The 23829-nt window shown below is 56.9% G+C and overlaps 1 protein-coding gene across 1 annotated transcript in view; it reads left to right on the top strand.

Moving 5' to 3' along the window:
- Nucleotides 1–22561, top strand: part of MROH2A (maestro heat like repeat family member 2A) — a 44034-nt gene extending 21473 nt beyond the window's left edge. Inside the window, exons 19-41 of the mRNA XM_040636364.1 lie at nt 1409–1528; nt 1785–1907; nt 3120–3272; nt 4364–4486; nt 5423–5502; nt 7034–7142; nt 7921–8016; nt 10279–10383; nt 11454–11577; nt 12142–12260; nt 13082–13234; nt 13633–13787; nt 15642–15801; nt 15881–16071; nt 16369–16506; nt 16960–17074; nt 18160–18313; nt 18390–18550; nt 19102–19257; nt 20744–20875; nt 21517–21619; nt 21876–21941; nt 22440–22561. Coding sequence (XP_040492298.1) covers nt 1409–1528; nt 1785–1907; nt 3120–3272; nt 4364–4486; nt 5423–5502; nt 7034–7142; nt 7921–8016; nt 10279–10383; nt 11454–11577; nt 12142–12260; nt 13082–13234; nt 13633–13787; nt 15642–15801; nt 15881–16071; nt 16369–16506; nt 16960–17074; nt 18160–18313; nt 18390–18550; nt 19102–19257; nt 20744–20875; nt 21517–21619; nt 21876–21941; nt 22440–22561 — 2958 coding nt within the window. The remainder of the gene's footprint in view (nt 1–1408; nt 1529–1784; nt 1908–3119; nt 3273–4363; nt 4487–5422; nt 5503–7033; nt 7143–7920; nt 8017–10278; nt 10384–11453; nt 11578–12141; nt 12261–13081; nt 13235–13632; nt 13788–15641; nt 15802–15880; nt 16072–16368; nt 16507–16959; nt 17075–18159; nt 18314–18389; nt 18551–19101; nt 19258–20743; nt 20876–21516; nt 21620–21875; nt 21942–22439) is intronic.
- Nucleotides 22562–23829: the final 1268 nt, after the last annotated feature.

Below are 23829 nucleotides of genomic sequence, written 5' to 3'. Positions count from 1 at the left end.
TGTCGAATTCCCAAAAGGAGTTTCTGTGGACATCGGACAGTTTTATGGAATTTGACTAGATTGTTTCCAAGTTCACCTGAATGAGCAAGTGGAAGAGGATGGCTCAGCACATATGACAGTGAAGCTCGGGAAGGAAGGATTTGCTCTCTCGGAACAGATCGCAGTTTGAAGCGTACGGAGTGAAAGAAAACCGTGGAACATCTAGGAGAACACATCAATGAGTAGTTTTTTTAAATCTTTTTTTTTTAAAGATTTTATTTATTTATTCGACAGAGATAGAGACAGCCAGCGAGAGAGGGAACACAAGCAGGGGGAGTGGGAGAGGAAGAGGCAGGCTCCCAGCGGAGGAGCCTGATGTGGGGCTCGATCCCATAACGCCGGGATCACGCCCTGAGCCGAAGGCAGACGCCTAACCGCTGTGCCACCCAGGCGCCCCAGTTTTTTTAAATCTTGACGTGGAGTAGGCCTTCATATGCATGAAAGGAAACCAAGAAAAATGAGGGAAAAGAAAGACACGTTTCTCTGAGAAAAGGAACGTTTTCTGTGTGACAAAACAAAGTCACAACAGATAAAATCAAAAAGGAGCGGAGACCCTGGGGGGGAAATACAGCAGTAGAGTGATCTGGGGGTTGAGGTCTCTGGTATGCGATCCTTTAGAAAGGAGCCTCAGATCATGCTTGATTTTTTTTAAGATTTTATTTATTTATTTATTTAGAGTGAGCCGAGGGAGGGGCAGAAGGAGCCGGAGAAGCAGACTTCCCACTGAGCAGGGAGCCCAACGACACGGGGCTCGATCCCAGGACCCCAGAATCGTGACCTGAGCCGAAGGCAGATGCTTCCCCGACTGAGCCCCCCAGGCGCCCCCGACAATGTTTGGTTGTAAATCCCAGTTCTATCACCACCCGTTTGCTTTTCCAACTCCCAAAACAGCAACTGCGTCTACCGTCTGGACTTGCTGTGTGGGTTCAGTGAAATAAGACATGCTTGCCCTTGTCGCTTTTCCAAATATACACACGAAGCTCTTACGAGTGTAAGAAAAGACCGGAGAAATCGGCCAACAGGAATGGGCAAAGAACCAGGCAGGGAATCAGAGACTGGATGGTGGGAATGTGCAAGGGCGATCCGCACGGCTCATCACCGGGTGCTCTTCGAGTTGCTAGTGTGAGGGAAGATGGGTTCAACCTCTCCAGGGAGGAAATCCGGCCCCCACTATTTATAATACGCTGGCCTGCAAGGGTTCCAACCCTCCAGAATAACCCCAACGTTTATTTTAAAGCCTCTACAAAATGTGTAGGTATCTGCACATTAAAACAATCTCGGGGGTCAGGTAGGGGACTCCCCACGGCAGCGATCCCTGGAGGGAAGAGCAGAGAGGCCTCAAGCTCCCTCTTCCGCTCTGCCTCTCCAGGGCTTTCTGTATCGAGCCCTGGGCTTCACGCTGGCCACGGGCCTGGAGGCCGACAAGGTGGAGATGCTGCTGCTGGAGCTGTTGTACAAGACAGACTATGGCAATGACTTTGACCGGGAGGTGAGGGTGCCCTGCAGCCCCCACCCATGCACCAGACCCCTCTGGACCCTCTGCACAGCCGTGCAGGCTTCGACGTGCATGAGTGTGTGCGTGCCTGTGTCTATATTGGTGTGTGCGTGCCTCTGTGTGTACCTGCGTGTGCACGGGTGCGTTCATGTGTGTGATGCGCGTGCCTGTGTGCATATGTACGTGTGGGGGGGCTCCTCCTCTGGCCCCGCCCCCCGCCCTCACCCCAGCTGGCCGGCTGTCCCTGCAGGGCGTGGTTCTCTGCTTTGGCCTGTGTGCCCGCGGCCAGGTGAAGACGGTGCTGAATGTGCTCCGTGACTTCGAGGAGAGGATCCAGGAGTCGGAGCTGTCCTGGCAGATCGGTGCTTGGCGGGTTAGTCACCCTCGCTCCGCAGTCCGGTCTCCGGCGGCCTCGTGGACCAGTGCCTTCCGCACTCAGCCGAGGTCCTTGCTAGGTCTCGAGAGCCAAGTCCCCTCAGTGTCACCCGGAGGCCTCCTCCAGCAAGGCTGTCGCTGTTGGATAATCCAGAACACAGGCTGGGCCTTGTCGGGACCCAGCTATTACAAAGGAGCGCCCACCGCGGGCCCCTCAGAGCAGCGGCAGGGGTACCCCTGGGTGCTGGAGGGAATGCAGGGTCCCAGGCCTCACACGGACCCAGTGGATGGGTAGAAGCTGGACAGGCAGGGCTCAGTGGGCGCTTTCCACGCGTTGGGCGCTCTGCCTCGGAATCGATGGTGCTGGGGTGGAGGGTGGAGGGGCTCTCGTGCCTACTGTCCTATGGAGGAGAGCGCCGAGGCCGGTCCAAGGCATGCAGCTGGCCAGTGGTGAAGCCAGGGGCTGGACTGGCCTCTGGACGCTGCCCCTCTCTGTCCCAGGACACAGAGCCACAGGCTGGCCGAGGCCCAGTGGGCAACCATCCAGAGTCATCGATGCCTCAGGCTTTGGCCTTGACCCAGAACCGTTGCCCTGGGGGTCTGGTTGTTTGGATGGAGAGAATCAAGGTGTCTCATGCTTTTGCCCCAGCTTCTCCGCGAAGCAGGACCTGAGACGTGGATTTCTATTCGAGGTCTAGCAAGGCATGGACACCCCTGCCCTCCCTCCACGGTGGGTTTGGTGGCCTGCACACCTCATCCCAGGCTTGCTCCCACTAGATTCCCAGTATCACCAGAGCCCCTGGCCCCAAGCAGGTGTCTGGCAGGTGAGGCTATGGAGGAGTGTACAGGTGGTCTCTGAAACCACCTGCTCCCAGCTAATGGGTGCTGCTGGCGTCTTGCTGGACCGAAGCCCCCGTCGGGGTGGGCCCTGGTGTGAGTCGCTCACCACTGTGTACCCAGAGCCTGGCAAGTGTAGGTGCTCAATAAAGGTATGTTGAGTGAATGAGTAAATGAATGAGCGTTTCAGGCCCTCAGGAAGCTATCAGTTGAAGCACTTTCTGCTGACCCTACGGCTCCTTTGGCCGTGTGACCAGAGACTGTCCCCGTGCAGCCGGGGCGGCCCTGCTCCCTCTCAGGGGGCAAGTTGAGCAGACCCCCCTCTTCCCACATGCACATCCAGTGGTTCTTCCTCTTCTCGTTGGGCTCGCAGAAGGACCATCCCTGGAGGCGGGAGACGGTGAAGAGCGCCCTCATGGTCACGTACAGCTGCGTGGCCTCGTACTGCCACCCCCAGATGCTCCTCACCCACGTGGACAGCCCCATCACCGCTAAGATCATTCATCACTACTCCAGCAGCTGCCAGGTAAGCCCGATGCCGCACCCCCACATCCAGAGCCAGGCCGGCAGAGAGTCGCCTGCCCCGTTATCTGAGCACCCCACCCCCACCCAGCAGACAGCCAGGAGTCCTACCCGACACCCTGCTTTTGGGAAGCCCTTTGCCTCAAACTGGGGTGCATTCTGCTGTAGGGGGAAGTGGGGGACGGCCTTTCCCCGCAGTGCTGGGCGGGTGAGTGTGGGTCCCAGAAGTCACGGGATGAGCACCCCCTCTTCCCAGCCTCGCTTGCTCCCTCTGCCCCCTCCCCTCCTGACATCTGACCCAAGCCCTTTAACAAGGGACAAGAAGTGGGGCTGTCCTCAGGGAGGCAAAGGGACTGGCTACTTTCTGGAATGGCAAGGAGGCAGAAACACAGAATAAAGCCAAACTTACTTTATTATTGTTTTTAAAACGGTGGTAAGATCCGCATACTGTAAAATCTGCCATCGTAATCAGGTTTAAACGCGTGGTTCCGTGGCATTAAGTACATTCACGTTGTGCGACCGTCCCCCAGCCATCTGCAGAGCTCTTCACCTTGTGGAGCTGAAACCCCGAACCCATCGACCGTATGCTCACGCCCCCTCTCCCCGGCCCCTGGCAACCCCCAGTCTACTCTCTGTCTCTGTGAGTTTGATTACTACGGGAATCTCAAGGAACTGGACTCACACAGCGTTAGCCTTTTTGTGACTGGCTTGTTTCAGTTAGTGCAATGTCCTCGAGGCTCATCCATGCTGTAAAAGCAAAAACAATTTTACCTCCACTTAGTCCGTCTGTGTGGCGACACGCAGGACTTGGTGCCCCGTGGCCAGTGAAGGGGCCCACTGATGGGCACTGCCGTCCTTGGGCATAGGGGTGGGAGGCCGGAGGGAGGTGGCGTTTTCAGAGGAGTGCCAGAGCGCTGTGCCTTGTCCGGCCCCTGGCTGGCTCGGTCTGGGTGGCTGAAGGACAGAATGAGGCCCCTGACCCTGCCTCTTCTTCGGCACAGAGGGTGGGTCCTCCCCCAGGAGGGCTATGGCTTGGGGTCTTCGGGCCCACTCACAGCATGCTCCTTCCTCTCCCTCTTCTTGGTCTGGGCACAGGACGTCTGTCTCAAAATGGCCTTCATGAAGAGTGTGGTGCAGGTCGCCAATGCCATCAAAAACATCAAGGACCTGGAGGACTTTCAGTTTGCCCAAAAGATGACTCTTACTGGCATTATAATGGTAAGCTGGGTGGGGGGCTTCCTTGGTCCTGGGCGGTTTTGGGGTCTAACTGCTGGCCGGCTTCTCCTTGGTCAGAGGTTTTCTGAGCTCCTCAGGGCATCTGAGGGACAAGGGGGCTGCAGGGGTCCCTGAAGCCCCTTCCTGTCTCGGTTCTGCTTCGATCCAACTGTAGGAGTTCTGAGTATGAGATTGTCTATCTGACAAAGGGTGTGATGGCCAGGAATCTGGTGGTGCCTGGAAGTGGCTGGTTCAGGGCTGGGGGACAGAGTTCCAGTGGGTCTCTCCCTCTGTAGCCCCCGTGTTTCTCCATAGGGGGGATCTAGGGGGGCAGGTTCGCCTGCAGGCAGGTCTCACAGCTCTTTTTGCACAGAGCTGCAGTAAGTTCTAGAAAAAGTCAGCTGCCTAAGGGCAAGAAGCCGTGGCAGAGGCGGGTAGAGTTGCGGGCTGCCACTGCCCTTCAGCCCCGGACCTCCCACTTCCTTCCAATGCCGTGGCCCCTGGAAAGCGCTCCCCCTGCGTCAGAAGCCGACCCGGGGAAGTGAGGTGCAGGTCGGACAGGAGGCCCCGAGAAGTGAGGGCACACTCCTGCTCTGGGTCAGAAGCTATCCATGTGCCATTTCACGCTAGCCGAGCACAGCCCCGTGAATCAGGCCTTGTTTTACACATGATGGCTCGGTCAGGGAAGCCGTTTGCCCAAGGACACACAGCAAGAAGGTGGCAGGCCTGAGCGAGAAGCCCCCCGCCTGTCTGGAGCCCCATTCCTTCCCACACCAGATTTTGCTACCTGACGTAAAATGCTAAAAGCCAGGTGATCCTAAAAAGAGAGAATGTGGTATGGGGTGTCTGCACCCGTACAGTGCCAGGCCCCAAGGACAACTCACTGTCCTCACCGGTGGGCTCTGGATGGCTCGTTCACCGCCCTGCTGTGCTGGGCAGGCCACCATCAAGGCAGAACCCACCGACAGCCTGGTTTCTCCCGTGCGGACCATGGCGATGGAGGCCCTCTCGCACCTGAGGTGAGCTGGGCCCCTGTCCTGGCCCCAAGTGTCTCTGAGGGGAGGGGCAAAGTCAGAGACCACCCCTCAGTGCTCCTTGGAGGGTTGCACCTACTTTGCCTCCCTGCCTCTGTAGCAGGGGTCTTGGGGGGCAGCTCATGGGGCAGTGGGTTGCCCTAGGAAATGGGGTCTGTTTCCACCAGGTCTTTTCCCTAATTCTCAACAATAGTTCAAGTTGGGCTCTTCTCCTGGGTTGGGAGGTGACTGGCAGGTGGATGGGCTGTTCTTTGGTCCATAGCGGTTATTTTGAGCAAGAAATCACACAACAACACTGAGTGGGATAGCAGGGAGTTGGGTTCGGTGGAGTCACGGAATTTATTGATTGATATGGTCCTGATACAGTTAATACAAAGTAATATAATACCCTTTCCTGGAGCTGTCCATTCACTGGGGAAGAGGGAAGGGGAAAGAAGTTATGTAACATGAGTATTGAAGTGGTTGGGTGGTCTCCGGGAATTCTGCACCTGCAGGGGCAGATGCGTTATTTAGGCTCAGAGCAGAACTACCTGTTGCATTCCACACACCACCCCCCCCCCGTTGCCTTAAGAGGCAGCGCATTGGCAGATTTTAAGTAAATTTCACAAACATCTCTTTGGGGACTCAGAGGTAAGATGAACGCATACAGAAGGAATTATAGGTCAGAGCTGAGTGTTTGTGGGTGAGTAACAAGAACAAAAATCCAAGACCAGAGAAAGGGGGGGCTACTAACAAGATACAATTTTGTCAATACGACAGGGGTGATCAGAAGGTGCTGGCATCTGACAGAAAATAGCAGGATTGGGGCAGGAGCCGGAAGCTCCCGGCAGGGCGAAATACAGGGCCTCTTTGGGGGGCAGGACTGATACCCTGGCTCTACCTGAAACCTTTACATAAGGATCTCTGGACGTGGCCTTGGGCACTTTGGAGCTTTTCTCGGTGATCCCAGTATACACCAAAACTTGAGAACTATTGCTGAAGGGATAGAAGAAGAATGAGTCAGCACGCATCAAGCAGCCAGCTACCACCCCTGAGAGTTCACTAACACTCACATGGCTGGGTTCCATTCAGAGTTTTTGATTCAGTAGCTCTGAGATAAGGCCAGAGAGTTTACATTTCTAAGAAGCTCCAAGGTGGTACTGGTCCTGCTGGTGAATGTTTTACACTTGAAAACCCTTGGGCCAGGGCCAGCCTGGGTGGCAGAGTCTATGGTTATGGCCAGGGAGGAGCAACGGACGGTTTCTGAGCAGGAGAGGGACAGGCTCAGGGCAGGTAGTAAGTAGGAGAGCTGGCCTTGGGCCCCGGGTCTCCCCATCAATCACAGACACAGTCACTGGATACTGGTGGCTGGGTGGACCCAGGGACCCTGGGGAAGGATGCATGCTTGCACCCCCAGTCAGGGAAGATGGCCTCTCCCTCATTCTGTGATATGCCTCTGCACCCTGGACTGGGCGGTGGGGTGGCAGGGTCTCAACTCCCCTCTGACCACTCCTCTTGTCACTTCTTCTTTCCTTAGCAATCTGAAGCCTTTCTACTCCACAGAGGAAAACAATGAGCTGATGGATATCAGTATTCGTTCTGTAATTTCTCTCCAACCCCCAGCGGAGGACAACGAGTCCATTCAGGTAGGTCCCTCTGGGCCACCTCATTTTCTGGGTCAGGACTTGGAAGTTTACAACAACTTGGGCAGTGCTGAGAGTGAACTATCCTGAACCACCTGGGAGTGGTTAAAGGCAGTAAAGTGCAGTAGGCCCTATTAGTTAGTGTAAGGTATTGCTAGCTGCTGTAACAGCTAAACCCTGAAATCTCCATGATCTAACAAGAAGAAAGTTTATTTCTCACTAAAATCCAGTTGGCAGTGGGGGTGGAGATGGAGCTGCTGCATGCAGTTATTTGGGGACCGCTATCTTCAGTGCATGGCCTAAGGTCCCTTGTGGGTACTGACATCCAGCCTGGAGAGGAAGAGAAAGAGTATGGAGGATTTATGAGCCACTCTGCCTACCTTTCATTGGCCAGAACTCAGTCATATGGCATGCCTAGATGCAAGGGGTGCTGGGAAATGTAGTTCCTGACTGGATGGCTGCTTCCCAGCAACAATGTGGAGGAGGACGACAGATCTTTAATGGACAGGTAGCCATCTCTGCCTTAAGGTCCTGGTCCTGGATGAGGAGTCAGAACTGGGCTGTGGGGGTTCAGTTTCCTCCTTTATAAAATGGATTCTTCAGAGGTTGTCTCACATGTCACATGAAACTAAACGTATAAATGACCCAGTCTGAGCAGAAATAAAGGGGTGAATTTCAGACCAAGTCATACTTCTCAACCCTGGCATGCATCCTTGCAGAGTCCCGGTGGGTGGCTGTGCACCCCCCATTGCAGCCCGGTGCTCTCCTCTCTTGGCCGTAGACCCTGTATGCAAATGCGAAGCATGCCCTGGAGCAGCTGATGGAGAGCCTTATGCAGAGGCAGCTGGACCCCAAGGGGCTTCAGGAGATGGTACACGTGAGTTCCTTGGCGGAGGGCCAGGAGTCAGGGATGGCCACCCCTCCCAGAAAGCTGGCCTGAGGGCCAGGGTCTATGGAAAACAGGGGTATGTGTTAAGATTGCTTCAGTAATTTTATTTTGGTAAGATTTCAGATTTGTTGGAAAGTTACAAGAAGAGTACAAAGAACTCCTGTATACCCTTCACCCAGATTCACAGTTCTTAATAGTTTGTCACATTTTCTTGTATTTTCTTCCTCTTCCCTTCTCTTTCTTGTTTAATACACACACACACACACACACACACACACACACACACACTTTTTGAACCACGGGAAGTCCGTCGCAGACATCAAGAACGAGAACACCTTCTTATGTAACAACAGCACGATGATCAAAATCAAGAATTGTAATGCTGATACAATGCTATATTCTAATCTATGGCCAATATTCAAATTTCATGAATTGTCCCAATAATATCCTTTATAGCTGTTTTCCCTGATCCAGGATCTAAACTAGGTTACACAGAACATTTACTTGCCAAGTCTCTTTAATCTCCTTTAATCTGGAACAATTCATCAGTCTTCCTTTGTTTTCCATAATCTTGGCATTTTTGAAAGGTATTGGCTAGTTTTTCTTTAATTGGATTGTTTGCATTCTTATTATTGAGTTTTCAGAGGTTTTATGTATTCTGAATACAAGTCCTGATCAGATATGTGATTTACAAATATTTTCCCCAGTCTGTGACTTGCGTTTTCATTGATTTCACGGTGTCTTTTGAAGAACAGAAGTTTTAAAATGTTGATGAAGTCTAATTTACCGTTTGTTTTCTTTTAGGGATCATGGTTTTGACGTTCTGTCTAAGAAATCGGCCTGACCTAAGGTCACAAAGATTTTCTCTTAGGAGGTTGTAGTTTCAGGTTTCACAAGGAAGTCTAGGATATATTTTGAGTTTTTTTTTTTTAATTTTTATTATGTTATGTTAGTCACCATACAGTACATCCTTAGTTTTTGATGTAGTGTTCCATGATTCATTGTTTGCATATAACACCCAGTGCTCCATGCAACATGTGCCCTACTTAATACCCATCACTGGCCTATCCTAATCCCCCACCCCCCTCTGAAGCCCTCAGTTTGTTTCCCAGAGTCCATAGTCTCTCGTGGTTCATTCCCCCTTCTGTTGAGTTAAGTTTTGTATATGGTGTGAGGTATGGATCAAAGTTCATTTGTTTGTGCACAGTTGTTCCAGCACCATTTGTTGGAAAGACTTTTCTCCATTGAATTATCTTTGCATCTTTATCAAAAATCAACTGACCATGTATGTGTGGGTCTGTCTCTGGCACCTCTTCTACTCCATTGATGTATTTGTCTCTCTTTACACCAATGTCATCCTGTCTTGATTACTGTAACATTATAATAAGTCTTGTGATCAGGAGCAGATTGTATGAGTCTACTGACTGTTTTTTGCTGCTGTATCCTACAAATATTCATATGTTGTGTTCTCATTTTGTTTCAGTTCAAAAATACATTTTATTTTCTCTTCTGATTTCTTCTTTGACCCATGGGTTATTTAGAACTTCCCAAACGTTTGAAGATTTTCCAGAGATCTTCCTGTTTTTGATTCCCAGTTTAAACCCACTGTGGTCTGAGGACACACTTTGAATCCTTTTAAATCAACCCAGACTTACTTTGGTGCACAGTATGGTCTCTCTTGGACAGTGTTCTGTGTGTACCTGAGTACTGTGTCCGGTGGAGTGTTCCTAGATATCAGGGAAAGCTGGTTGGTAGTGTTGTTCAAGTTTTCCCTGTCCTTCCTGATTTTCTGTCTTCTTGTTCCATCAGTTTCTAAGAATGAGGTACTGAAATCTCTGACTCTCTCTGTGGATTTGTTTCTTTCTCCTTCAGTTGTAGTAGTTTTGCTTCATGTATTGTTAAGCTCTGTTACTGTGTGTGTGAACGTGTAGGCCCTGGAGTGCAAGGCAGGCTACACTCTTGGACTTTGATCTGAAGGCAAACATTTGGACTGGGGCCAAACACATCAGCCAAGCGCCATCTTGGTGAGGATAGTGGGGACACCCACTCTTCCCGTGGCCTCATCTCCCTCATGGGGGTGTCTGGAAAGAGAACCAGAAGGGACCAGAGCCACCCAATATCTCTGAAAGTCAGACTCTGAGTGGAGAGACAAGGTGGGCAATCGCTGGCCAGGAAAGGCTGGCCTTGGGGTTTTGATGGCCCCAACGTGCAACTGTGCACAAACATGTGTGTTCTGGGCTCTACCCATAGCTCCTGGAAAAGTGGATCTTGTCGGAGAAAGAAGGGGAGCGGGAGAAGGCCATGAGCCTCCATCTCCATCTCATGCACATCTACGTGCAGAGTGTCGGCGTCCGCGTGAGTCCCCGAGCGCCCGACCCCCAGCCCGCTGCTCCGGCACCCACAGAAAAGGGCCTGTCTCTCTTCGTGAGAAGAGGGAACGCTTTTGAAATCAAGTTCTGCTCCCTGAAGAGGCCCTTGGGAAGAGGCTGTCTCATTTGGGAGTGGCAGAGGAGGCCCCACGGGAGCTAGCCCTGAGGCTCTGGGGGTGCCGAGGCGGGGGGGCCATGGCTCAGCATGGATCCTGGTTTGGTGGGAGCGGAGGCTCATACAGCAGTGAGGGCCCTCTTTAAGAGAAAGAACACACACTTATGAGTATCACTTTGGTTAGGAAAGTGAATATCTACTTAGAATTAGAAAATAAACCACTATGAAATTACAAATTTTACAGAATATGGCAAGTGCCACAAACATCACAAAATCTGAAAAGCCATGAGGTGTTTTTGTTGATTAACTCCCTGGCCTGACTCAATGAGACCTCTCTTTGTACGATTGTTGGCCTCATGCTCTGTGACTGCTTGGTCTTGGGGTCGGGAGGATGGTGTTCCTGGGGCGCAGGGCCTGGGGTGTGGGGAGAACAAGGGGAGCAGCACCCTTGGTGGTCTGGGAACAGCATTTGGGTGGAGGCCCGGGCCCAGCAAAACGAGGCCAGAGCCCAGCCTCATGCTAGGTTTGGGACCAGACGCTGCGCAGAATGCATCGTCTGGATTCTCTGATACAATTCTCAGCATCTCCTGGAAGAGGAAGCACCGTGATTATCTCCCCTTTACAGATGAGGGACCCAAGGATGCAAGGCTCGGCACCCTTCCCAGGTCACATAACTAGTGAGTGGGGGAGGCCAGATTTGAACCCAGGGCTCAGTTACAGGCACAACACAGGTACCTTAATATACAGCCTGGGCCTGTGGCCAGAGGGGCAAGTCCCGAGCCAGACACCCCGGATCTTGGCTGCCGAGCCTCCAGGGGCCCCACTGGGGTGCTTTCCAGCAAGGCTTACTCTCTCTGGCTGCCTGTTACATTTCCCCTGGGCAGCACCAGGTGTGTGTGAGTGGACAGAGGGTGTGAGCCTTGAGGTCTCCTGTCCCGCAGATCCCCCTGAAGCTGGGGCAGTTTGGCACGCTGGTCGGACTCATTGCCCCTTGTACCTGTGACTCCCACAGAAGAACCCGCCTGGCTTCGATGGGCGTCCTGTCTAGCCTGCTGGATCTTCATGGTATGGGGAGGGCAAGACATCAGAACATTGAGGTTGGGAGGGAGGTCTGACAGCAGGGGTGTCAGCGGTGGGGCTATCCTGTAGAGAGCATGGCTTCTCTGTATAGACAAACAAGGGTGACCAGCAGAGATGGTGGCGAGGGTGCAGAGCTCACTCAGAAGCCATGGACATTTCTAGAAGGAGAGCCTCACTGGTTTGGTACAACTCGTTGAGGGCATGTCCTGGGTACTAAGGGGCCTCACTGGGAAAAGATCAGCTCACAGACACGAAGGACACTGCAGAAGTGACCAGAGATGAGCTCAGGGGCAAATGCGGGGTGGTGACCTTCAGAGGGGGAGACTTTGCCTCTGGCTTGGTGGCTGGTGGCTTCCTGGAAAGCAGGCATCTGAGCTGTGTGTAGAGGTGGTTTGGGGGGACAGGACATTGAGAGCAAAGGCAAGAGGGATGGAATGTCCAGACACCGAAGGATGGTCCAGGCCCACCGGAGCCAGGGAGCCACCGTCATGTGGCCTGTGCATGGGCCCTTTGTCCTTCTGATCATGTCTAAAATTGTATTCTCAACAGCAAGCCAGACCTGCTCCTCATGGGGCCCCTCCAAGGAGCTGGAACGTGCAAAATGCAAGGAGGATCTCCAGGGCTTGGACGTGGAGAAGATTTTTAGTGCATCTTCCAGAATCGCCAAGGTGACAAGTGGGGAAGGTGGTGTGGGCTTCTGCGTGGGACTCCAGTGCCTGGACCATCTCTGGGGCGTGGGGCCTTGCTCAGCCTGGCCAGGCAGCCTTCCTCTTCCTCCAGAGGTCGCAGTTCCCGTGGCTTTTGGTCCAACTCATGCTCTCTGTACCTAAATGGCCTGCAATATATAAGATCCCCACTGCGGTGCCTGGCACATAGTAGGTACTTAATAGGCCCGCCTACCTTGTCTCTGTCCCTACAGTGTGCTGCACGGGGGGTGGAGGGCCCCAGAGAGAATTAAACACGGGGCCCTGCATGGAGGTGTCAGCATACGGGCACGCTGACGGCTGAAGGCCCAGAGCCACCCGCGCTCTGCAGAGGGGCCGAGTCACTTCAGCCTCGGGGGGCTGAGTGCCTTTCTGGAGCAGGGGGCTTGGGGTGGCAGGAGGAGTTTGCAGGGCGTCAGGGCTCAGGGCACACCCTGAGTGAAGGCTGCAGGCCAGTAGAGACAGGATGTGGAACTTTCAGGTGGAGCTTCCTGAGCAGGGTTCAAGTGGGGTGGACGGTGTCAGGTAAGTGAGGTGCGGGAGAAGTTGGTGGCCCATGCCAGAAGCCTTGGAAAGCTGGGCTGAGCTTTGAGTCTTTCGGGTAGAGGAGGGACATTCCGAGCAGGCCGGTGAGATGCTGGGGTGGGGGGAGGCCCCAGCAGTGGTTTGACAGAGGATGGGGGTCTGGGCGGGGGCCGTGGTATCGGGCAGAAGAGGGAGAGACGTCAGTGGTGACAGGTGGGGGCAGGGAGTTGGACCCCAGGAGTGGTCTGCTCTGCTCCTAGGTGGCTTGTGTGCAATTTAACTGCGATGAGGTGGTCTCACTCATGCAGAAGCTCTGTGAGAACATCGGGGCCATGGACCTACAGCATGACAAGGCCTCCGTCACCTGGATAGTCACCTTCCTCCAGATGCGGGCCAAGGAGCTGGAGGACAAGGTGGCAGAGCCGTGGCTGGGCCACTTAGGGCCTGGGGCCGTCCAGTGTCCCCAGGCTAGAGAGACGAGCAAGGGCTCAGCTCTGCTTGCTGAGAAGGGCTCCCCAAACCCTTGCTTGTTCGGAGGAGGAAGTAGAGTTCTAGAATGGGAAAGAAACATGTTGAAGGTAGCCCAATTAGTAAGTGGACAGTGGACTAGAGGCCCGTGGCTCACTCTCCTGGAGCGTACGGCTTCCCACACAGAAAACCTGATCGATCCAGGGAGAGGCTAAAGGATGTGCTGGTGGTGTCACCTCCCCTTCATCCAGTTGGGCAAGAGTCCCTGGAGGAGGGGTGTGCCGGGGCGAGGCAGAGGGCCATGGGTGCCCAGGCCGTGCCGGTGATGCCCGCCCCTCCCCAGGTGGCCGAGATCCTGGGCGCCATCCTGGCCCAGCTGCCCGTGGTGGATCACCGGGAGGCGCGGCGCCCCCTCATCGAGGGCATCCTCCTGCTGGCGCACTACCACCAGGAGACCGTCCTCACGGCGCTCCTGAGGCAGCCCCTGCCCATGGAGAGGTGGGTGCCCTGGACCGGGAGCCACGGCCCCCATTGCGGCCCAGACCAGGCCCCCCTCACCGCCACGGACGTGTCCTGGAGGACAGGGCCCTCGAGCAGCACCGGGTCTGAAGCTGGGCTGGGGCAAACGCTCTCCCTGCATCCCCGCGGAAGGTACAGCCTCGGAGCCAGAGGGAACCACGGACCCAGAGCCTCCGTGTCACAGTTCCGTCCCCTGGAGCTGGAGTCCGGATCCCGTAGCTTCTCACGTGTCCTGGTCATCCCCCCTGGGCTCCGTCCACGGCAGCCCTTTCATTCCCTGCAGAGGACAGAGCTCTGGGCCCCCTCCAAGTTTGGGCTTCCCTGGGATACACCCAAGGACGCAGTCACCAAGGCCCCTGGACAAGCTCCACTCTGTCCTTCTCTCCTTCCAAATGCGGCCCTGAGAGGGGGAGTCCGGGTTCCCCTCAGGGGGCCTCCCGTTAAAGCAGCCCGCCCCCCTGCTTCTTGGGGTTATCTGCAGACTGCTGAGTCCCCGAGTCTCTGTCACCATGTCACACAGGCAGCCAGCAGGATCTCACCGGACTGGGGGAGCGGGTTTGGGATGGTACCAGGACTCACTGGGGAGGGCACAGAAAGGGGTGGGCAGCTGTCCCCAGATCAGCCGAGGCTGCAGAGCCAAGGACAGCCTTGAGACTGCTGGGGGAGGGAGCGGTGGCGGATGTCACTCAGCATGCTGTGACACGATCAGAGAGGCCTCCGCCGTGTGAAACGCAGGCCTGGCTCGGCCGTGGGGCTGCTTCTCATCAGATGGGAGGACAGTGCGGATTGCTTGATTTGGTGGGGGTTAGTGGCTCTCGGAGCGGTGCTGGGGTGGGGGACAGTGTGCAGCGTGGCCTCTCGGTGGCCGGGTGGCGCTGGCTTTCACTGCATGGGTCAGCTCTGGCTGTGTATCGCATTGCCCTGAACTTAGAAGCTCAGAGTAAGCCCTGTCCTCGCCTCACAGTGTCCGTGGCCAAGGGTCTGGGGACTGCGGGGCCAGGGCCTCGGCTCCCTCAGGCTCACGTGGTTGTTTCTTGCTGGTGCAGGCTGAGGTCCTGCTTTCTTGTTTCCTTACACCCCAGTGGCTTCTTTATGAGAAGCGGTTGCTGGTGAGCTCGAGGGCCCACCCCTCCCTTCATTTCCTACCACCAGGCACCCTGCTGCGTGTCCCCCCAAACTCACCTGCCCGCACTTGTGCATTTGGTTTTGTGGATTCCCATAGGCCAGATGCACCTCTCCTTGCTCGATTTGCTCTTGGGGGACTTGGCTCTTTAGCACTTTAGAGCCCCCAAACCCCCATTCCCTGAACCTGTGCACACGGGGCCCGTGAAGTCACTGTCCCGGGGACCTTCCCTTCTCAGCAGAGCCAGGGCTTGGCCATGGGGATGGGGAGCCGCTTCAAACTGTCGTCTGGCCCCTGACTCTGCGGGCCCCTTCCCCTTCTGTGGGCTGTGGAGCTGAAAGCGTCTTCTCAAGCCTGTGTTGGGAGGAGGAGGGCCGAGTGATCCGCCAGCGGCTCAGGACCAGCCTGACAAACTGGGGACGTAGCAGCTGTTGCTGTATGTACCTGTGAAGTCATCAGATAGGAGGCCGGGTGGGGACCTCTAAGGTCACTTAGCAGTGTGGCCGCAGCGTCCGAGGGCGCCGGGCAGAGGAAGGGAGCTGAGCACAGGTCACAGACCCGGGCTCTAATTACAACGCGCTCCACCTCCCTGAGGTTCAGCCTCCGGAGTCCAACCCCTATTCAGGGGGTGGCCTGGGGTCCACAGGGGCTCTTACCTGCCAGGGCCCAAGGGGGGAGACCCACAGTCCTCGTCTCCTGTCTTTGGTTAGCCACCTGACGGAAGTGTGGCTGGCTGTGGCAGAGAACGTGCCCTTCGCCCGGACGATGCTCCGCGGGCTGATGGGCCGCCTGCAGTCGAGCTTCACCCCCAGGGCCCACGCCACGTCCAAAGCTGACATCTGGCGCCAGGCCGCGGTGGATCCCCTGATGGTGAGTCCCAGGGCCAGGCCCCAGGGCTCCCTGGGGGCTCCGAGCAGGAGCCCTGACACCTCAGCCCTTCTCCCTGCAGACCCTGTGCACCATTCACCTTCTGGTCCAGAAGACGGCTGTGGACGACAAGCTGCTGGAGCTCTTCCCGGACCTCACGTACGCGCTCCTGCTGCAGCTCAGCGTCCGGGGGCCAGAGGCCGCGTCGCCCGTCCTGAAGACGTGGAGGCTGGTCCACACAGGGGCGCTGCCCGAGGAGATCAATTTGCAGAGGTGCTCTTGAGGGTGGGGGGCATCGGGTGCAGGGCAGTGGGTCTCAGCTGGGTGCTGCCTCTTCGAAGTCGAGGATCCCAAGAGTCACCTCCACCAAGAGGTCCTCTCCCAGTGGAGAGAAGTTTCGGGAAGCAGATCTTGCAACCCTCCCTCACATGAGCCCAGCACGGTGTGGTTTTCCTCGTGTGCAGACCCACTCTCTCATGTGATCGCCCTTAGCCCTTTGAGCTAGGCCCAGCAGGCACGGGGACCCCCAGTGGGGCAGCTTGGTCGGGCTATCGTCCCACCTCCTTCCAGGATCACGATCAAGTCCCTGCAGCTTTTGTTCGGAAGGCTGAGCAACGAGCAGCTGGTTCAGAGCCTGGAGGAGCAGAACGTCTGGGCCCTCCTGCAGGGCAGCTCCACGTTCCTGCAAGGCGTGGGCCTGCTCGCCAGGTGGGCACCCGGCCTCCCCGGCCTGGGCAGCGGGGCTTGCAGGGCTGTCGTCTTCTTGCTGGAAGGTCTAGGTCACGGCTGAATGCCTGGCTTTTGAGGGGTTGCCACGCTGACCCATGTTCCAGACGCCGGGATGGCAGCGTGTAGGGCAAAGGGAATCTTTTATTCCAACCCTTCCTGGGCTCACTCAGGGCCAGACGAGGCTTCCAAGCTGGGCCAGGACAGAGAGCCACTCCTGGGTCCTGGTCATTCAAGAGTGGCTCTCATTCTGGTCCCTTTTTATAAAAAATAATGAAAAGTAGGTACTCTGGCCACACCCTGACCAAACCCCCCTGGAGATGAGGGAGAGGCCCAGAGAGGTTAAGGGATGTGCCCCCAGGTGCGCACCCCCAGGTGCTCTGCAGGGCAGCGGCTGAGAGGCCCCCCCGCCCCTCGGCTGCATCCTCCCTGCAGGCTGTGCATGCGGAGCATGGAGGGGTACAGGCAGCGGCTGTTGGAGCTGGTGCTCAGAGGCATGGACTCCGACATCCTCAGCTGCCGCGTCAGCAGCACGGCGGTCTGCGTGGAGGTGAGGCTCGGGGCGCAGGGGGCTGGGTGAGCTGGGGTGGGGGCTGCTGGTTCCCCCCAACTCCCTGCTCTGGCTCTGAGAGGCATCTCAGTCAAGGGGCAGGCGACTGCCCCACCCCCCAGGGGACACGAGTGATTCGGGGTGTGCACCATGGGGAAAGGGATCCCGAGACCTGGGGTGCACAGCTGAGTAGGTGTGCTGTTCTGAGTTCCGGCAACACCCAGGGGCCCGGAAGAGGGCATCTTGACTCTCACGGGGATTGATGATGCTGGGAAAGGCCTCGAGGGGCCAACGGGTCTTTACCAGGCAGGAAAGAAGGCCAGGGAAGGGGGGCCGACGGCCGCTGGGGCCTGAGACCCTCCCGAGCAGTTGAGGCTCTTACAGGGTCCTGAGGGAACTTGCCAGAAAAATCTTTAGGAGAAATTGTGTTGGCTGCACGATTCCCGATATGCCTTAGGAGCCCAACATCCACCTGGCGTGGGGTCGGCAAACATTTTCTGTAAAGGACTGGATAGTAAATTTCCCATTTTGGGGTCACCAATTCGGTGTTTAGTTTTCTTTGGGTCTATTTGAAATGCGCGTACCCGTGCACACACACACACACACACACACACACGTGCACACACACCCCAAGCCAGGGGCGTCCCCCTTGGCCTGAGGTCCTGACGCTTTCAATGCTGAGCCGGTTGTGACTCTGCGAGTCCCGGAGCAGGGAGGTTCCTGCTCCCGCTGAGGCCCAGTGGGCCGGGCCCCTGCACGCGGGAGCTGCTTTGTCAAGTTCGGTGGATGACCGTATTCCTGTAGGTCACACTCACGAGCCTTGTCCCACAGATTGCCCTACAAGGCCTCACACCGGCCCCGTCACGCAGGCTCTGGCGTCAGCCCCTTCTTGCAGGTGGGGAAGCCCGCAAGGCTCAGGGCGGTTATAAGAGACTGGCCAGGCAGGAGCCAAGGGCTGGTCCTGGGGAGCGGGGGCTCCAGGTCCTCTCCCAGTGCCAGAGGCCGCTCTGTGCACTGTGTCTAGTCACACGTCCGGTCTAGTGGCTGAGAAAGGGGCGTAATTGTCAAAAAGTGCTCTTTCCTAGTTCATGAGCGACCCGGCGCTGTACCAGGAGGAGCTGCTGAAGCCCACCGTGTCAATGCTGGAGAAGGGCGCGGACCAGGAGGACGAGGCCTTGAGGGTGCTCTCCCTGCGCGCCCTCGGCAACATGGCCCTCGGTGCCCCCAAGAAGGTGCTGCGCCGACCCTGAGCTCCGGGGCCCGGCGTGCAGGGCCCGGCGGGCTGAGGGTCCAGGGCTGGCATGTTTTGGTCAAGCGGGGAAGAGGTGCCTGGACTCTCTGAGGGAGCCCATGAACACCAGCGTGGCCTCCGAGGGCATGGAGGCCCTGGCCAAGATCCTGGCTGAGCTCCGGGAGGGAGACCTGGGGCCCTCGTTCGGCACGATCTGCGAGCAGTGCAGGGCCTTCTTTGACAACGTGAGTCTAGATGACAGCCTCGCTGGGCCCTGGCCCTCGGTGTTGGGGCGGGTGCTTCCCAAAGGCCTCCTCGGCCAACGGCCGAGCACCTCGTCTCCCCTAAGGAAGAGGCGGGCTCTGGGACAGAGGGGCCGCAGGTCTGCCTTGCTGACCATCCCTCAGCCGATCGTGGGGTCTTGCGGGAGAACACCAGACACTCTTGCTCTAGGACTCTGGGGCCCCTCCCCCGCTGTTAGGGCGGGAGCGTCTCCTTCTAATCCCTTGCAGCCTCCAGCTGCTCTTCGGGCACCTGTGCGGCACGGGGCCGGCCCTCTGTTAGGCGGTGGTGTGCCCTCACTTCTGACAGCCCTCCTCTGGGAAGGAGAAGGGCACGGGCAGCAGAGTGGTGCCCAGTCCCCAGAGCCCTGCAGGAGAGCCTCCATCCTGGTGGAACGATCCAGAAGCCTTTGCAGGAGCCATGGCGGCTGAAAGGGTCCACGGAGAGCAGCTAGGGCTTTGTTGGGCTTCTTGCTTCCCGAATTTCAGGGCACGTTTGTGCATCTTGGCCACAGGAGAGCGAGCTGCTGCGTTTCAAAGCCTTCGTCCTGTTCGGGAAGCTGGCGAAGGTGGTCAGGATTTCCAAGAAGCACTTCTTCAAGGAGGAAGTGAAAAAAGCCTGGATCCCTCTCATGCTGCACTGCCAGGACCCCAGCTCGGATGCGGCCGAGGTAAGACACGCCCTCCTCTCCGTGTCCCGAGGTGTGGGGACCGCTGGCCCCAAAAGGAGAATGTGCGAGGGTGTCCCTCCCCCGCCTCTCCTGGTTCCTCACGCCAGGCTGGGGAGGGGGCTGTTCAGAGGACCCACAGACCGGCTTATGGAGGCGTCTCCGCTCTTTGGGGGCACACAGCGTAGCTTCCTTCTCCGGTTGCTGCCTGCAGGCCTCCTCTGCCCAGTCTCCCTTCTCTTCCAGTGGATTCTACAGCTTGCCATCACTCTTGGGTGCGATGACTCAGTGACGCTTAAAACTCACCTTAAATCCCTCCTCAGTGGCTCCCCGTGGGGCAGGCCGGGGCTGGGGCTGCGGTGTAGCGAGGGAGGGGTGCCCAGCTTGGCCCTGCACACCGCGGTTCTCCTGCCTACAGAAGCCCAGCTCCTCTGCTGTTTCGAGCTCCTCCCACAGCTCCCGCTCCTCTGATGGCTGCCCCTGACCCTGACCTCTGTCTTCTGTCTCCCCGTCTGTCTTCCTGTGTGAACAGGGGAGAGGCGTGGGGAGGGGGCTGAGATTAGGGGCCGGTCTGCCACCTCCCAGTGAGCTGCGGGGTCCTCGGCACCTCCTGCTCAGCTAGCATCTTGGTCTCCGGGTCTGGGGTCCCAAGAATCCTGCCCTTGTGAGGGCTGCAGGTGTCCACGCGGATGGGGTGGGGTGGCAGCCCTGTAGGTTGAGGGCATCACTCCCAACTCCTGCTCTGCCTCGGGGACACCATGAACTGTCACCTCTCAGAGATGCTTTCCTCACAAATCCATCACTGGCTCACACTGTTCTTCCACGTCGTATCAGCAACTGTCCTACGGGGCGTGCTTCGGGGAAGGGGCCCCTAGGAAGCTGACCGAGAGGGTTTAATGAAGGAACAGCCGAGAGGGGCCGGGGCAGAGATCCACGTGGGAGGCAAGCACCAGGGCTGGTCCCAGCCACACTGCTGCCACTCCTGTCCCTGGGGAATAGATAGCCCAGCCTCTCCCCGCCCCCCAGTCTCCTGTCATATCCTCCTGCGGCCAAACCCCACTGGAGGCTGGAGGCTGGAGGCTGGAGGCCGAGGCCAGGGGGCCAGGTTGCTGCAGTGCTCAGAGGGGGTCTGGGGATGAGAAAGCTCACCCTGGTCCTACCAGTCCCTGCCGGGCTCCTGACCTCAATGTCCTGGAGGGGCGGGTCCCAGGCTGGGCCGCTGAGGGCATGAAGTGCTGGCTGAGGGGCAAGCAGGCTGCGTCTGCCTCCAAGGGGTTTTTCATAAAGTCGTTTGGAGCCATTATATAGGCTGGCAGGGCTCCAGGCCCAGGTACCCTTCTGGGGTTTCCTGAGGCTCTTCCGGGGCTGCCCTCTGGCCTATCGGTGGAACGTCAGCCCTGCCATCCCCCACGCCACCCCCCCCAGACCGTGTGCATCCCCTCGGTCCGCCTGATGCCCTTCCTCCATCCTCTGCCTGGTGTCCCTCCAGGCCTGTATGGCTACCATGTTTCAGTGTGTGCACTTCTGGGGCTGGAAGGCCCTGGAGAGCAGCTGGGGCCGAAGGGACAGCAGTACGGCCGATGAGATGACCGTTTTCCAGACAACGCTGTGCTCCATTCTGGTGAGGAAGTGGAGGGCCATGGGCCTGTTGGAGGTTGGCTGCTCTGGGGCTTGGGGCTTAGGGTCACGGCTGCCACAGTTTTCCGATCCTGTGCTCACCTTCTGGACGTGAAGCATCAAGACCAGCACCGTCCAATAGAGCCAGAATGCAAGCCACATACCCGTCTGTTTTCTGGTAGCTACGTTAAGAAAAGTGAAAGAGGAGAAACCAAATTGAATAGATCTTACTCAACCCGATGGGTCCAAACCATTGTCATTTCAACATGTAATCAACGTACAAATTATTCACGTGATATTTTACATTTTTGAGTTTCTGTCATCAAAATGCAGGAGGCTCTTCATACTTAATTCAAACTAGTCACATTTTAAGTGCTCAGGGACCCCCTGTGGCCAATGGCCACGGTATTGGACAGCCATGCAGTTTGTAGACAATGTAATCTCTTCCCTGGGTCAGACAGAATGTAACAGGGGTCTGGAGGTCGTTAAGTTGTCCAGCTACTAATTTGCTGTGTGATGCTGGGATGGGCACTTGCCCTCTCTGGGCAGACCCTTCCGCATCCGACAGATGGGAACACACTCTGTGAGCAGCCAGTCTCTAGGACCTCATCCTCCATGGCTCTGTTCATCCTTTGTCTCTTGCAGACTCAGAAAAAGCCTGCCGTGCTCTATAGCTTCTTGCTGGAAACAATGACCTACGTTCATAGTAACTTGTCAAGGATCAGAATTGCTGCCTGCAACCTGGCAGGTGAGTGAGCGGATGTCTCCTGACGAGGGAGGGACATGGAGGGCCGGACTGGGGACAGGGACAGGCGGCAGGGCAGGGGCCAGACTCAGTGGAAGTCCCCTTCTCTGCGTCCTCTCCCACTTTGCTTCCCACCGGCCTGATTCTCTATCAAGCACGGGCAGCGGAGTCCTAAACAGGTCTCGGAAGGTAAAACAGACTCTCTGCTAAAACAGGCCCCCTATTTGTGCGATGAGCATTTCGCCGGCTCTCATTGTAGGAACTATTATGAAGCAGATGTCTGCTCATCGCCTGAGAAAACTGGACTTTCCGGCATTACGGAACTGTAAGTGGCAGAGACTCAATTATCCTGAGCCCACTAACCTCATTCGGGGAGCTTAGAGAAACCCCCCGGGGCAGAGCCAGCCGGCCGTTCCCCGTGTAATCGGGGCACAAGCCTGCAGACGGCTTTCCAGGAAGACAGCTATCTGGGCGTGGAGTCCTTTCGTTCCCTGTGCCCTCTGCCTGCCTCCCCGTCACAAATATTGACGAGATGTTTCCACCCTGATTCCTTCCACTGATCCACACAGCGCTCGGGTTCTGTGGGTGATCTTCCTGTCCCTGGGAGAGAAGTCATGGAAGGCCCGGATGGGGGGACGTGTGTGCACGCACAGCTGCACCTGCCGTCCTCTGGCTGCACACACAGGGGCTCCCCGTCTGCAGTCCACGGGAGCCCCGTGCTGCACGGGCGGCTCTGGGGGGCCCTTCCACGTGCTCAGCTGCCCAGGGCGGAGGGCGCGGCTGTGCCGGGGCCTGATTCTCTCCCGTCTGTGCTCGCTCTCAGCTCTCCAGGAGCTGCAGCTGGACTCGGATCCTGGGGTCCGGAGGGCAGCCCTGGAGACTCTCAAGATCTTGGATACGTGTAGCCAGCACCCGCTTTTGGCTTCACCCGGAGGATTTTGCTAGGGGGTTCGAATGTAAAGTGTAAATTGCGTCCTCGGAGCGCCCAACCGCGCCGACCGCAGCGACGCAGACGTTTTTAATTTAGTTTGTTACGCAAAGCATTGTTCTAAAACAATCAGCATCCCTTTCTCTCCTCGCCTTGAAATAAACCTCCATGGCCATCGGGAGTGCAGATTTCTGACTGTGAGGTGACAACATCCCGGAGCCAAGACAGTGGGGCAGAGGGAGAATTGTGTCCCAATGGGGCTGTTTCATTCCCGCCTCCCCGGAGTGTGCAAGGGTCCAACGGCCCCCTCAGCCCAGAGGGTCTGAAGCCACCGTGGTGCACTCCGCTGCCGGGCGCTGTGCCAGGCAGCGAGGGGAGGCGGGCTGCTGTCCAGCCTCTGCCCCCCAGGACCCGACCCTTGACGGAAAAGAGGGTCTGGGCCGGGGACTGTGGTAGGTATCTAGCAAGGAGGGCGGCAGCCAGGGTGCAGGGGTGGGGGGAGTGGCCACCAGCCTGGGGATGATGGGGGTGGGGAGGGGGTGTCTTGGGGAAGTGACACTACCTCAGGCCTGCCCTCACTCTTCCCGTCACGGGGCCTGACAGGACAGGCTGGGACAGGGACCCAGCGGGGCCTGGAACAGAATCGGGCTGAGGCTCAAAAAGGAGAAATGATGGCCGTGTCCAAGAAAGAGCAGGGGAGAGGGGAGGGGAGCAGGGGAGGTTTCCAGACGCTCAGGCCAGCAGCAGGGTCGCCTGTGGTTGTCTCCTGAGCAGTAACGGTGGGACTGCCGGGCCTTTGCACCGACTGCCAAAGCCAGCCACCACCCTGGGCCCGCCGGCGGGAGAGCGCTGCGGGGCAAAGACCATCCGCGCGCCCAAGGCTTCCCGGGGACGGTGGTTTTCCCGTTGTTTCGTGGCTCCCGTGGGATAGCGAAGGTGCTTCCTGCCAAGCGCTGAGGAGTGTCGCTGCCGACAGACCCGAATACCACAGATTCGGGCGGGAACGGACATGTCACTGGGTGCGGGTGCCAAGGAAAGAGCGACGGCGGCGCACAACCAGCTTCACCCCTTCGTAGCCATGCAGAACATCTCCAGATGGTTCGTAGACCTAAATTTGAAAAGCAAAGATGCAGGACGAAAGTATTTCTACTCCTGAGACTAGGTTTTCTTTAAAAAGTGAAGAGCAGAAGCCAGAAAAAATAAAAGGATGAAACTACTTGACTCTGTTAACAAACTGTAACTTCTGTACGAGAAGAAGCCGTAAAGTTAAATGACACACCAGAGA

The sequence above is a fragment of the Ursus maritimus genome, unplaced genomic scaffold, assembly GCF_017311325.1.
Source record: "Ursus maritimus isolate PB19 unplaced genomic scaffold, ASM1731132v1 scaffold_1, whole genome shotgun sequence".
NCBI classification, from domain to species: Eukaryota; Metazoa; Chordata; class Mammalia; order Carnivora; family Ursidae; genus Ursus; species Ursus maritimus.
Note: the sequence above shows the minus strand (reverse complement) of the source record. Positions and strands in the feature narration are given on the sequence as shown.